At 41.4% G+C, this 14,143-nt stretch overlaps 1 protein-coding gene across 7 annotated transcripts in view; it reads right to left on the bottom strand.

Annotated features, from left to right (window-relative positions):
* Positions 1-14,143, bottom strand: part of RALGDS (ral guanine nucleotide dissociation stimulator) — a 227,798-nt gene that overhangs the window by 26,345 nt on the left and 187,310 nt on the right. For 4 of the 7 annotated variants that reach the window (XM_089675077.1, XM_089675075.1, XM_089675071.1 and 1 more), the window contains exons 2-4: positions 9,057-9,233; positions 2,911-3,104; positions 1,816-1,890 (exon numbers count right to left, since the gene is read on the bottom strand). In XM_089675077.1, coding sequence (XP_089531203.1) covers positions 1,816-1,890; positions 2,911-3,104; positions 9,057-9,233 — 446 coding nt within the window. The remainder of the gene's footprint in view (positions 1-1,815; positions 1,891-2,910; positions 3,105-9,056; positions 9,234-14,143) is intronic. The other 3 variants (XM_089675076.1, XM_089675074.1, XM_089675078.1) reach the window with 1 other exon arrangement.

The raw sequence follows: 14,143 nt of genomic DNA, 5'->3' as shown, positions 1-14,143 counted from the left end.
AAGATTGTGTAGACATGTATTTCTACTAATCTGCAGTTTCCAGCCTTAGGAAGCCAGACTATAAGCCGTTTAAGATGGGGCTTTCCATGACAATGTCTGGATCATGCTCCCACCAGCCCTCTGCCTTTTGATCTCTGAAAAAGAGGATGCTGAAGCAGCTACAGGAGTACAACTGCTGAGGAAGCAAAGGTTTTCTTTTGGAAAGTTTGAAATATTTCTGTTAAATCGACAATCTATTTGTAGCTGAACAATAAAACTAAATCATACAGAACAAAAGGTTTTATACGTACCATGTGAAATTGAAGAAAAAAAAAAAAAAAAATGGCCATTATTTTAAGAAAAAGGCAAAAAGTGCAGTAATCAACAGCTACCCATTACATTTAATGTTTCACCATTTTACAATAATCAAAATGATCGGTGTCAGCTGATTAGCCAACACACAGAACATTGCTTATTACAATATTACATTATTGCTGCACATTTTGGTCTGTATAAATTCTCATCTTTATTTAAAGATTTTTCAATAACAACCATAGGAGCACAATGCATTAACTGGTGATTTACAGAACAGTTTATGGAAGACAGGCAATAAAGTGCTATCAACCGCGTCGATTCGTAAATCTAAATAACTGTAAGTATTGAGAGCATCAAATGAACTGCAAGACATAAAGGACTGAGCTCTCAGCGAGTATAACTTACAAAACGATGTTTCAAAGGTTCATCTCAAGTAATTTCATTTAACTAAAACAGTGGTCCCCAAACTTCAGCTCTTTACTTCACATTAACTGGCCCTTAGGGAACTCTTTCTCCCACTGACACTAAAAAAAGGGACAGAATTATTCTCACTGACACAAATAATGGGGTATAATTATTCATCTTGACACCAATGATGGGGCACTTTTCCTCCCACTCAAACCAAACGATGAGGCATCATTCATTCCACTGACACCAATGATGGGGCACTATTCCTCCCACTGACACCAACCTTGAGCACTATTCCTTCCACTAACACCAATGATGGGGCACTATTCCTCATCCTACTGACCACAGGTGCCATGTAATTTGTTTTTTACGTTTACTGAGTGTCAAGCCTGAGACACTGTCTACTCCCATTGATGCTGGGGCATTTTCTTCTACCAAGGTTCACAGTCCGCCCCCCTAAAGTCTGAAGGATTGTGAACTGGCCTTTTATTAAAGACGTTTGGAGACCTCTGAATTAAAAGAAGAGATTAAAGCTGGCCAAACAGAGTGATTGGGCTATTTCTTCTACATGGGTGGTCCTTTAGGCTCTCTCCAGTCAAACAACAACTGCACCCAATCAGATGCAACTGCTGTTTTGGCATTCTGATAGCCATTGGCATCAACTGTCAGTATACAATCGTCTAGCAGGAGGGATTCATCCATCCATGTGGTTAGATTCAATGCATGAAAAATATCTAACAGTGTATGGCCAGCTTAAGAGGGAAGAATACCTTTGATGTAGGTTTTGAAGAGGCACTCAAAGTGGAGAAATGGGAGCTATGCCTTACTGAAACATGAGTCTCAAAAAATGGTGTCTCCGTTTCACCTAGATGTGTATTCTACTAACAAAAATCAGCTATTAGTGCCAGTTGGTTAAGGCCAGCTCCCCCATATACTGCTGAGTGCCCATTCCTCATTGATGGCCTATATTTTGTTTATAGAACTAAACATATAATTATTCAAATTAACCAGTCCCTGTGTTTCCAGGGCAAATTTACAAAGGTGTGTTAAAAGTCCATGGTTTTTCATGTGTTTTTGAGTACAGGAAGGCCAACCAAGATTGGTGTAACCTACTTTTTTAGTTCAAGCCGGTCATCCACAGTGTTATGGGAATGTTCGCCATTGAGCTGAGGGTGGAGGCGCCCAAACCTTGACAAAAAAAAAAAAAAAGAAAAAAATTAAACTTAGTTCTGCATTTTACATTTCTGCCTGACAAACATCCACTGTTCCTTTAAGAAGCTTTTTCTGAGTAGAACCTGTTGTACTAGATTTGTCTGAAGTGAACTTCACACCCTTATTGAACTTTGAATTATTTAAACACATGGCATGAATGTAACAAAGTTTTACTGGATTGCTCATCATCAATAAAATTATAGATCTGTGATCAGTTGACGGACAGTTATGCAATCATTATCTAACACAATTGGCTCATTTGTTGCTCATTTTGTTTTGTGGTTTCAGGGGAAACTCAGCTAGGTGCAATAAGAGATAAATGTAAACGGAGGAAACATTTTCGTTGCATATATCAGATTCCTTGGCAACCCAGTCTTTACCCCAAGTTGGGATGTTCTTAAGCTGTAAAAATTGTTGCACAGTGCCTTGAGATGATAAAAAGCAATCATTGTGCCAAAAGTTTTTCCACTCAGATTCCTTCCAATAACATAGGTGTTGATTTACTAAAACTGGAGAGGGCACAATCTGGTACAAGTCTGCATAGAAACCAATCAGCTTCCATTTTTTTTTTCTGAAGTTTAATTGAACAATTTGAAGTTAGAAGCGGATTGGCTACCATGCACAGCTGCACCAGATTTCGCACTCTCCAGTTTTAGCAAATCAACCCCAAAGTATGGACTAAAACAAGCTCATGAACATTAATTGTGGACCACCCAGTCTGACTTAAACTTGTATGTCCACATCTATCAGACTTACGGTCCTGTGTCCAAGCCACACCAAAATGTGGCTACCTTGTCCAATATCCTAACAAAGATATTGGCCATGGGTGCCATCTTCATCTAAATACAACTTAAGTAATAGATTAGATTCATTACAGCTGGGCCCTTCATACTGGTCAACCCAATCCAAATCAATCTAGTCTCATCACATCAGACTTAAGACTTAAAGCTTGGGGTTCCAAAATAAAAATTGAATCCATCCATCTATCTCACTCACTTGTTTAGTAACAAGTCCAGCACTTGCTTGGTGGTAGCGAAGGCCCGGTACGTGCACAGGAAAATGGTGACGTAAGTGGAGTCATTGCCCTTGAACGCAGAGACCAGGTATTCCACCAGCTTCTCCAGACTCCCGGCTTTGATGGTCCGTACTTTGCATGTCTCGTACAGGCTCAGCCCCGACTCATTCTCAAACTGCATTGGAAGAACAGAAGAGATAAAAAAAAAAAAAAAAAAAGCACATTATGTTAATCAGTTCCATAACTTCATATTTGGGATGGCCTGCCTTAGGAATTAGCAATGACCTGTTAATGCCATCAGCTGGTAAAAGAGCAAGATGTTAGACAGCAAGCATCAGACATTTACAAACAAGCAGCCCAAGTTATATTTGCATGAAAAAGGGGGTTCTGTGCAATGCAGTCAGTGGCAGTGTGAAGGGTACTGTATTCATATTTTAACTTTCAAACAAGAAACTTCAAAAGGAAAAATAAAAGCAAAATGCTGATGTTGATTACCATAGTGTACAGCAGTGTTTACTGAACACTTATCCAGAAGCAGTATTAGGAAAAGGGATCAATACCCCTTGTCGCAAAGCCACCTTTAAACAACCCTGCTCCAAATTTTAATTTTTTAAGTTTTTAAGCTCTACATGTGGATATAGAGTTTGGCTATTGATGTCAGCCCCTCAGTCTCTGCAGGCCTTTCTTTCTGATCTCTATGCCATATACACACACACACATTCTCTGATCCAACAGCTACAGAAGGAACAGTTCTCAAAACGCCTGGAAGAACCAGGTACAGTGAACCCTGCAAGCCTCTATGGAAAGGAGTATGAAGGCTGCCATCGAAGACCTGCTTCTGAAAATGTTCCTCATCATCCAGTCCCTGGTTTTATTACGTTCTGATACAATGAGGACAAAGCATGCAGATCAAGAATTTCAGAGTGAAGTCTGAATTCCTAAGTATGACTTAGTACATTCTAAAGCCATGGGTCACAACAGCCAGGTAGCCTTTATGGTTCCGCTATACCAGACTTTCTCAACCAGGGTGCCTTCAGGCTTTTCCAGGGGTGCCTTGCAAAATGCTTAAAAACTGGCCAAAAATTGTATCCAAGCCAGATTCTTGATCAAGCCTGCCTTTTAGTTACACAAAGACAGGTTTTTATTGCACACTTTTACAACCAGCCAGATGCTGGCATCCTAACAACCAATTACATCATCAGATGATAAGGAGGACTTCGTGTGTCTGCAGAGCATCCTTGTTTGCCCCTCTCCTTCAGCAGTGGGGTCACATTAGCTGAGTGAGGGAGAGAAACTGAGGAAGAAACATTGGAATACTAGTCAATACTAGTTTGAAATGTAATATTTGCTTTGGAAGAATAAATCACTTCCAATGATGGGTGTCCTACATGTGTGGATGTTGCTGCATTATATAAAACTATTAGAATAGTTTTTTTACATTTTAGGGTGCCTTGAAATTGTGCAGAATGTTAAAGGGTGCCTTGAGATTGTCCATAATTTTAAAGAGTGCCTTGATTGCAAAAAGGTTGAGAAACATTGTTCTTTACAGATTACCCTTAATGCACTAGGGTGGCACCCAATGTCCTAAGTATTACGACTTAAGTGAAATAATTGCCGATAATAATTGCACTTACAAATAGTTCAAATAGAACATACATATCATAGCTTCCAAGGTAATAGAAATTGAATATTCAACAGATCAGGAGTCTTCAAAACTGCTAAGGAACCCATAAGGCTTCACATAATCACAATGGGTTCCTTAGCAGTTTGAAGATTCTCCATCTGTTGAACACCCAATAGCTGTTACCCTTGCAACTATGATAAGCATGATCTAAGTGCAATTATTATCTTCAATTATTTTCCCCAAGGTGTCCCACCTAATTCACTGGGGGGGGGGGGCACCCAATGTCCTACTTACTTTTGTACAGTTGGTTTCTTTCTTACCTTTGTGAATTTGGTACTATTACATTGTTGTGTTAAGCCTAACTGACCCGCTGGCCAGAAGCTAATACTTTTAGGCTCCAATCACACTGGCTTACAGAAATGCCAGTGTCCTTGGCAGGAAAAAAAAAAAGCTCATTTTGAGCGCTTTTTTGTTCTAGCGTTTAGCAGTGCTTAAGAGTTTTAAGCATTTTATTTCTGCCAGGAAAACGCTCTCAAAAATGCAAAAGCAGAATGCTTTTAGAGGCAGAACGATAACCACCTCTACAAGTAGTGCTTTTTTTTACGCCAGTGTGCTTGGGACCTTATAATGTTTTTTTGGAAACAAAAAAAAAAAAAAAAGATCAATTTCTGGATAATTTGATTAAATTACATGACGCGGTGGCAAGAAAAAGTAACAAATATCACACCATTAAACTGATATACAGATGATAGAGTAGGGGAGAATTAAAAACGATCCAAAAATGGCTTGTACTGTGTACAAAGTTAAAATGTAATTCAGTTTACAAGTATGACAGATTGAAACTGCAAAAAAAACAGTAGGTTGTTTGACATTTCATTTTTCTTTTTTTGGTTTTTTTTTTTTTATTTTTCTCAAAGTGCATTCCTGAAAGGCTTGAATACCTACAAGGTCTATGGAATGCTGTCGGTAGCATGCTATTACTGCTGTCATTGTTAGTCAATGCCATTACCTGCTGACACAGTGCACAAAACCTCCACATGAGTTTCAGGAAACAGATTAAATTTGTCATGTTCAAAACATACAGATATGCAGAATGTGAATGTTTATATAGAGGAACAGCATTATAGCTTTGTTTTCAGATCAGTATATCAGTTTTGAAATCCCTTTGTCTGAGGTTAAGTCCCTTGCCAGCTTTTTGAAGCTATATGTGGCAGGAAAATCGCTCATTCCCCATTGTGTCCATAACATACCAAATTTGGGTTTAGGCCAAGGCTGGCCATACACTGAAAGAATTTCGGATGGTTCCTAAAGAACTGGATGAAATTTGCTTTGTGGATGGCCCTATTGACACTCTCCCGCCCAACATCCCTCCACTAAAAAAAAATTGAAGTAGCCGAGCAAACATTATCAGCCAAACAGTGCCTGCATCCAATCAGATGCAAACACTCTTCAGGTATTCTGACAGCCACTAGTGCTGGCTGTCAGAGTAGAATAGATGCAGTAACAGATTTGCCCATCCACGCTGTATATGATTTCACCCTGGCTTATGGAGCAGAACAGATCCGGATAGTCAACTTCAATCCTCCCCTTTGGTAGAGATCATGTTCTCACATTTGATCATGTGATCAATGCTCTGGCATTTGGTCATGTGATCAACTCTGGAGGGAGCTTGAAAAATAGTTATGCACAGGAAAGATATTTTAAAGTCCAAGTTAACCTTTTACAAAAAAAAAAAAAAAAAAAAAATATATGCACATATTTTTACAGGTAAAAAAAAACGTGCATTTATTTTCTTTTCTCTGGAGCCTGCAGAACAATGCACCCGTGATCAGCAGACCATAGGGTGCAATGTCAGGCTCCTGCAGAATCTCCGTATAGCTGTCTGCCTGTACCTGCATGGGCAGTTACTGGAGAGCAGGAAGATCAATGAACTATGAGAGTGCTTATCAGCGCCCCTCATAGTTCACGGAGAACTACAAGCTGTCTGCCACTGCGATAGTTGTAGCTCATTCATTCACAGATCACCTTTTTAAAATCGTGACAGTAAGTGCTGAGAGACTATCCCCTATCTGCTGTCACAGCGGGGTATTTGGGGGTGGGGGCACAGCCAGGTGCTCTTTGGTAACATTTTACACATTAAAAATACGGGTGTAACATGTTGCCGAAGGTGAACTTATCCCGTAATGCTTCTTTTATTTATTAATTTAAAGGCAGCTGGAAAGGAGGAGGTGATTATTTCCGTATAGCTTTGCGTTAATAATGCCGACCTACGGCTTTCCTTGTGTTCTGCAAAGCATTCTGGGAGAAATACTCAAATTAGCGGGACAGCAACAAATCCCCCATCATGTAGATGATTTTAATTTATGACAGGATATGATAAGCTAAGTGTAGCCTTCCTTCCTGGTGTGAATGTCATAGCTGTAACGTGCTAAATGTGTACATTGCCATAAGTTATATCACTCTAGTCCTCTGGGATACAACGGAATGTGTATACTGTATAGTTCATTTCCCCTACATACCTTTTCTCAAGTGTGTTTTATTTTACCCTTCCGTCCCTGGGTTCTATAAACTAAACCGCTTCCCCTGAGACTAGCACAGGTCAGGATCCTCAATGGACTGAGTTACTGTAAAATCTTGGCTGACCTCCACTTGGCCGGCACATGGGCCCGCTCCCGCCCTGTCCCTGACATGGACTCTGTCTGGCTGAGGTAAGACTAATGATACAAGCAGTTTATTTCAACATGGGAGTCAATTTTTCATGTTACAGCTGGAGATTATACAGTCTAAAGAACAAAGAGAGCCCTCCCTCTACTTTAACCCATTACAGCTGTATTTCTCAACTTGAAAATGAGGACCCCTTTACAAATGTGGATATGTGCTCCATGTACTTCACTGTATGGGTCTACTTCGTTCAGGTATTGCATATGTACCTACATCTATGAACCTGTATAGAAGTTCATGTTAGATAATCTCATGTGATAATATTAACTTTTGTTAATTACTTCCAACACCTATCACTTTCAGCCATGGGAGCTGCCATTTTGGCCTCTGTTTGATCTGCAACTGCCATGGTGCTGCCCATGTGATCAGTTATGACTCCAACCATTTGATGGTTTGACAGTTTGGTTGAGAACACAAATGTAATAGTTAGCCAGGAATTTAACTGTTTTTCGTAACCAGCGTTAAACTTCTGATCTGTTTTATATACCATGACGTCACCACAGCTATACCTTGTGCCACAGTGAAGCTACTAATCCCTAGTTAGAGTACACCAATCATGATATGGGAGATACCAATGCTGGCCTTCTGCATATGCTAGCTTTCCTGCCATGCCGTTTCAAAGCATCTAAACGACTAACCTGCAACAAGCATGTAGAAAATAAAGTGAGAAAAGTCTGAATATTTTATCTCTATATAACTCCAGGTCAGTGACTGCCATGGGTATCTAGTAGGCTTGTAAAACCCTGGTGCCAAACCTTCGACCCTTTATCTGCAGTCTTCGGGGCTTTTTTTTTTTTTTTTTTTTTCTTATTCAAGCCAGTGAAGGAAAAATATTCTTTAGAGTGGCTTCTAGAAGCTGAACTCCAGTCCAACTTACACCAGTGTCCATGGTCCAAAACATGAGTCCGAAGTGACAGCAGTTACTTGACATAGCAGCAGATAACATACAAGCATTGAAAATTAATGTACGGATTAAACAATTATGGAGGTTCAGTTTAGCAGACATTGCTCATCACGTGCAGACAAAGCAAGGCTCAGCCAGGATGGAGCCATGATTAGATGGGTATAAGGTAGCTGCATGAAAGTGTATGGGGAACAGCCGCCATGACTGAAGTGTGCAGTGGATTATTAGAGATAGCAGAATACATTACTTGGACTGCAGGAGAACTATAAAAATAATTTTTTTCTGTATCAAAACCTTTATGTGACTTTAAAATTTCAGTCACACTATCATTGTCTGGATATTTAAATTACATAGCCAGACAGAATAGGTCTTCGGTATGTTTTTTTGGGTATGCAGGGGGCCGTTTTCCTGCTTGGCTAAGCTGCAGTGGTATGGTCTATTATTGTTTTAGGTCATTATAGGAAATCAAAACAGCTGCCAAGTAAAGTTCAAATTTAGATGATCCAACAAGCAGCCATTACTATAAGTGAAGTCAACATGCAGTATTCCATAGAAACCAATTCGTTGTAATTTTTACTGAACTTTACTGAAATCTGCACATTCCCAGTGGCTATTTTTGTCTGTTGGAACCAAATTCTCCTGAGTATGTCCAATTTGTGTGTGACAGGCTTGAGGGTCGTTTTAGTTTATAGACAGACATGGGTGGGCACAAACAGGTGTTAGTGAAAACAAAGCTGGCAGATCATAAATATGATGGCTCGTTCCTGCTTTCCTCTGTCTGCCCTGACCACATAATTAATGGGAATCATTTTATGGAACCCAAAGAGGCCCCTCCGCCTCCCGCCATCCCAGTTTAGCACTAGCCCTGTCTTCCTCACCGTGGTATCCCGGGGTCCGGCAAGCCCGCCTTCCGCAGTGCCCATGGGAGACGGTACCCTGCTTACCCCCAGCCATCGCTGCCCCTTGTTGGCGGTGTGGTGGAGCTGCACTTTGCGGAGGGAGATGCTGTAGACAACACCGTCATCCACCTCTTCTCCAATCTCCTGCGCGGAGCTCTGTTAAGAAGAAAAAAAAAGGGTTAATTATGCTCATCAACCTTCTACACATTGAGCATTTATGTGAGAAAATTAGACAGTACTAGGCAGTTGCCTTGTTTTATGCCCAAGTTCAATTGTCCCCCCTCCCACGCCCATTTATGTCATTACCTCTGCCAGACAGACCACAGTGATCCCTGATGCCATACTCTGATCTGTGACAGTTCCATGCTCGGGTACGGATAGCGATTACACAGATACGTACCATGCATAAAGTCCAAAAAACTGTGTCCCAGCCCACCTTGTCTAGTGGGCCAGGGCACAGTAAGCTGAACCGTGCCAATCATGGACACAGAGATCATATTAGTCAACAGAATTGGACTTCGGGTCAAACGTGCCCATGTATGGTACTATTTGCCTAGTGTGAGGACACTCGTAGTCTGCCCACAGAGGTCATGGCAATTTCCGTTATCACTGCCTAGCTACAAAGGCCAGTTGGTTGGGGTGGTTGCCATTTGTCTGTACTGTTGGTGTATTGGTGAGGGGACATAATGGATACCTTTTGCCATTGTGGTATTGCTGGGTGTCCACTGTGTCCCTATACCTTTAAAGGAGGGGAGGGCTCCCTCCAGGCATACTTGCCCTCAATCTATCCATTATTATATATATATGCTTCAACTTTAAAGGCTCTCAAAATTTATAGAGTTAGGACTGCAGTAAACTGGGGTGCCGTGGCCTCTGCAACACATATTTGCAAATGTGTGCAAACTTAACCCTCTGTTTTAACATGAACTGTTAGACAAGGGTAATTCAATTTGTTGTAGGCTAGCTGGTAAGTGAGCTGGGAATTTAGGTTTGTTGTTTTTTTGACATGCGTCGCCCTTCCATGGGCTCCTCGAAAGGCCAGCTATAGGTTGGCATCGTTACCATTTGTTTGTAAGGAATTAAAGAAAACTACATTACTAGGAATATGGTTTCATTACTCAAATACATACCAATAAAAAAAGCACATTAGCCAAAATGCTTATATGCGCAATGGACCCCAGTCCCCTAAGACACCATCAGAAATCATCCTTCATTAATCTGACTACATGAAGTGATGAAACCAAAGCTCTAGTAGGTTGCCGTGGTTCACAGCCCCTTACAGTTCACATAACAGTTATGTAGCTTCTCAGTCTCCGAGTTCTGTTGAAAATCCACTCTCCAATGGAGCTTCTTTCTCAATGGAAACTTCAGTAATCCTCTCTCACAATGTAATCGGATCCGCGGCCTCCCTGATAATGACACCCACTAGAACGTGTCCACAGCAGCTGCCAGTCACCAGATGGCCAAGAAAGGCGCATCAAATAATAAACAAAATGCGATTACTCCATAAACCTGTTAAGGGATTAAATGGCTTTTGTTTTTGTATGTTGTTTTTTTTTCACTGCCATTAATACTAAAGACTTGAAAAAATACAGATTCTTTAAAATCCAAGGAAATAGATAGATTGCAAGCTCTTAAGCCAGATACACTAAAAGAAACACATTCCTTGTATAGTACCCATTGCTACACAGTTATAAACTTGGTGAGACAATAATATTACCACTTAATCGACATTCCGCTCTTCACAAAGCAAACATACCATTCACGCATTTTCTGAATTGCCTCTTCTCACTTCCTGAGTGCCCCCTTCAAAGCTCAACACTGTGCCAGGTGCTCCGACACTCTCTTACAAAAAGGAGCATGGGTGGCAAATAGACCAGAAAAAGCCAGGAAAGATGATGAAAATGTCACCAGAGCCCACGTTCCAGGAAAAGGAATTCATTATGAAGTGGGCAAGAGAGTAACTTGGCCCTTGTTACCCTCTTATACAATGTACAGGATGGAATGTACAGGTTGTGTGTAGGTTATGGAACGCCCCATCACTCCACCTGTGAGACCTGGAGCTAAAGGCAGAGATTTCCTCCTTCTGTGCCATTACTGCACTTAACCCTATGCATACCTACCAATATTCTAGGACGGGATAGGGCACAACATAGCACAAATGTCTCCTTTATATCAACTTTAAAAAAAAAAATGAAATAAATTAGAGGCTAGATGAAAAGTTTAGTGAAGTATAAACACTTTTTATATTTATTTTTTTTTTTAATTTTTTTAATAGAGGTCTATTCATTGGACCAAAAAAAAAATAAAATAAGGAGGAAGGCCCCTTGCACACAGCATATAGCTTTTGTGAATGCAATCCCCACATTTTAGATCCAGATCCAGAGTCCAACCCCTGCTACCTGCAACCTGTCAAAGTCTATGGTAGTATGAATTATGTTGTGGCTGGATAGGGTTGAACTCTGTACAGAGCAAGACACGTGTGTAGGGCCCTATGTATTTTGGGATGAATGCCCAGCCTTGAGCTACTTTGGCTCTTAGACTTTCACAGGCTGCAGAAAGTGAGCTGGAAACTGCAACCATGCCTCCCAGGAGCAATAATATGCAGGTATGGCATGCACAGGAGCTGGACACCCCATGTACAAGAGGCCTAAGGAGGAAAGAGGAACTCAGCTGCAAAAGGAGGCCAGTCCCTCTAAATAGGAGGACATTGGGAGCTATGCCTAAACACTACTAGGGAATGATCCACAGTCTTCATATCTCATGTACAATGCTGTGCAAACTCTGACAATAAACAAACATCTATTTCTGAGCAATGGGCAAAGCTGATCTGCAACGACTGAGAATGTGGGATATTCAGCATGAAACCACAGAGTAGAAGACATGCTAATGAGGAAGCCTATGTGACATTTTTTCCTTCTGGCACTAACAAGAGCACAGCTCCCTAAGTGATAAAAAGTATGCGTATCCATTAAAACATGATCAAGACCATGGTTAAAAAAAATAAATAAAAAAAGATTACTTAGTTATGGGTGTGTACACTATTAAGATTTACATTCACTAACTTGTTATGACCCAGGGCATCCACAGCAAGATAAATCCTAACTCTCTCTGTATAGCTAGTTATACGCAAAGTTCAACAGAGACTGGGCGCACACGCACGCACGCACGCGCACACACACACACACACACACACACACACACACACACCTGCCAAAAGTATTGGGACAGCCCTCCAAATCATTGGATTCAGGTGTTCCAATCACCTCCATGGCCACAGGTGTATAAAGTCAAGCACCTAGGCATGCAGACTGCTTTTACAATCATAAGAGGAAGAATGGGTCGCTCTCAGGAGCTCAGTGAATTCAAGCGTGGTACCATGATAGGTTGCCACCTGCGCAATAAGTCCATCCGTGAAATTTCCTTACTACTAAATATTCCACAGTCAACTGTTAGTGGTATTATAACAAACTGGAAGCAACTGGGAACAACAACTCAGCCACGAAGTGGTAGGCCACGTAAAATGACAGAGCGGGGTCAGCACATGCTGAAGTGCACAGAAGTCACCAACTGTCTGCAGTCAATAGCTAAAGACCTCCAAACTTTGTGTGGTCTTCAGATCAGCACACTCTTCTCTGTCTGACAATCCAATGGACATGTCTGGGTCTGGCAGTTGCCAGGAGAACGGTACTTGCCTGACTGCATTGTGCCAAGTGTAAAGTTTGGTGGAGGAGAGATTATGGTGTGGGGTTGTTTTTCAGGGGTTGGGCTTAGCTCCTTAGTTCCAGTGAAGGTAAATCTTAAGGTGTCAGCATACCAAGACATTTTGGACAATTTCATGCTCCTAACTTTGTGGGAACAGTTTGGGGATGGCCCTTCCTGTTCCAACATGACTGCGCACCAGTGCACAAAGCAAGGTCCATAAAGACATGGATGAGCGAGTTTGGGGTGGAGGAACTTGACTGGCCTGACTGGCCTGCACAGCTTCCTGACTTCAATCCAATAGAACAACTTGGGGATGAATTAGAGCGGAGACTGCAAGCCAGGCCTTCTTGTCTGACATCAGTGCCTGACCTCACAAATGTGCTTCTGGAAGAATGGTCAAACATTCCCATAGACACCCTCCTAAACCTTGTGGACAGCCTTCCCAGAAGAATCGAAGCTGTTATAGCTGTAAAGGGCTGGCCAACTCAATATTGAACCCTACGGACTAAGACTGGGATGCCATTAAAGCTCATGTGCGTGTAAAGGCAGGCCGACCAATACTTTTGGCAATATAGTGTAGAAACCTATACCCATAATAAGCAATGCATAAGGAGGAACCTCTGCTGCCTGCTATTAAATTAAATACAGGTAGTAGCAACACTCATGGCTGCTTGAATACCCAAACCGTTACCTCAACTAATCGGATGCAGTCACTGTTCAGCCTTCAATTTTTCAATTGAAGTTTGTCAAGCAGGGTGGTGCGGATATGGACAACAACGGCTCAAATCTGGGCCAAACCCTGCTGATTCAACTGCAATTTGAGCTGTGGGTGGTCAACTTTAGTTGCTCATACAATGGACATGGTCAGCTACGTGGAGCTGGACACTCAGGGCGGTGGTGGAATTCCATTTTTATTCTATGTCTTCTGCACAACTAACCACCTACAGCTTTGTTTTTTTTTTTTTTTTTACAGTTTCCGAAGATATCAATTTTTAAAAATGGAACAATTCTATGCACAGAAGAGGAAGGACCTGTAGCAGCTGAAGTGAAAGGGTTAACGTCAAGATGGTTTTGTTTCCTCATTCTACTGTGGTCACATACACTTTCTGCGCATTCAAGAAATTCCCCAAAACTTCCTCAATCCCTTGTCCTCAGAATTAGGGCGGCCTAATAAAGTTGTAACATTCCGGGTTTTGCTCTAACCGCAAATTTACTGAGAGGACTGGTATGGCACAGGTCTAGAACGTAGTTCTATGCAGCGCGTCCCTGTAAAGGAATTTATTAGAAGATCTCTAGAGGAAAACCTGAAATCTCCACTCGCAAGAACGTGTGTAGTTTACAGAGTGAAAAGCCTGGTTAAA

Source organism: Staurois parvus, unplaced genomic scaffold (genome assembly GCF_062004578.1).
Source record: "Staurois parvus isolate SC_StPar_1 unplaced genomic scaffold, SC_StPar_1.0 ptg000154l, whole genome shotgun sequence".
Taxonomy (NCBI): domain Eukaryota; kingdom Metazoa; phylum Chordata; class Amphibia; order Anura; family Ranidae; genus Staurois; species Staurois parvus.
Note: the sequence above shows the minus strand (reverse complement) of the source record. Positions and strands in the feature narration are given on the sequence as shown.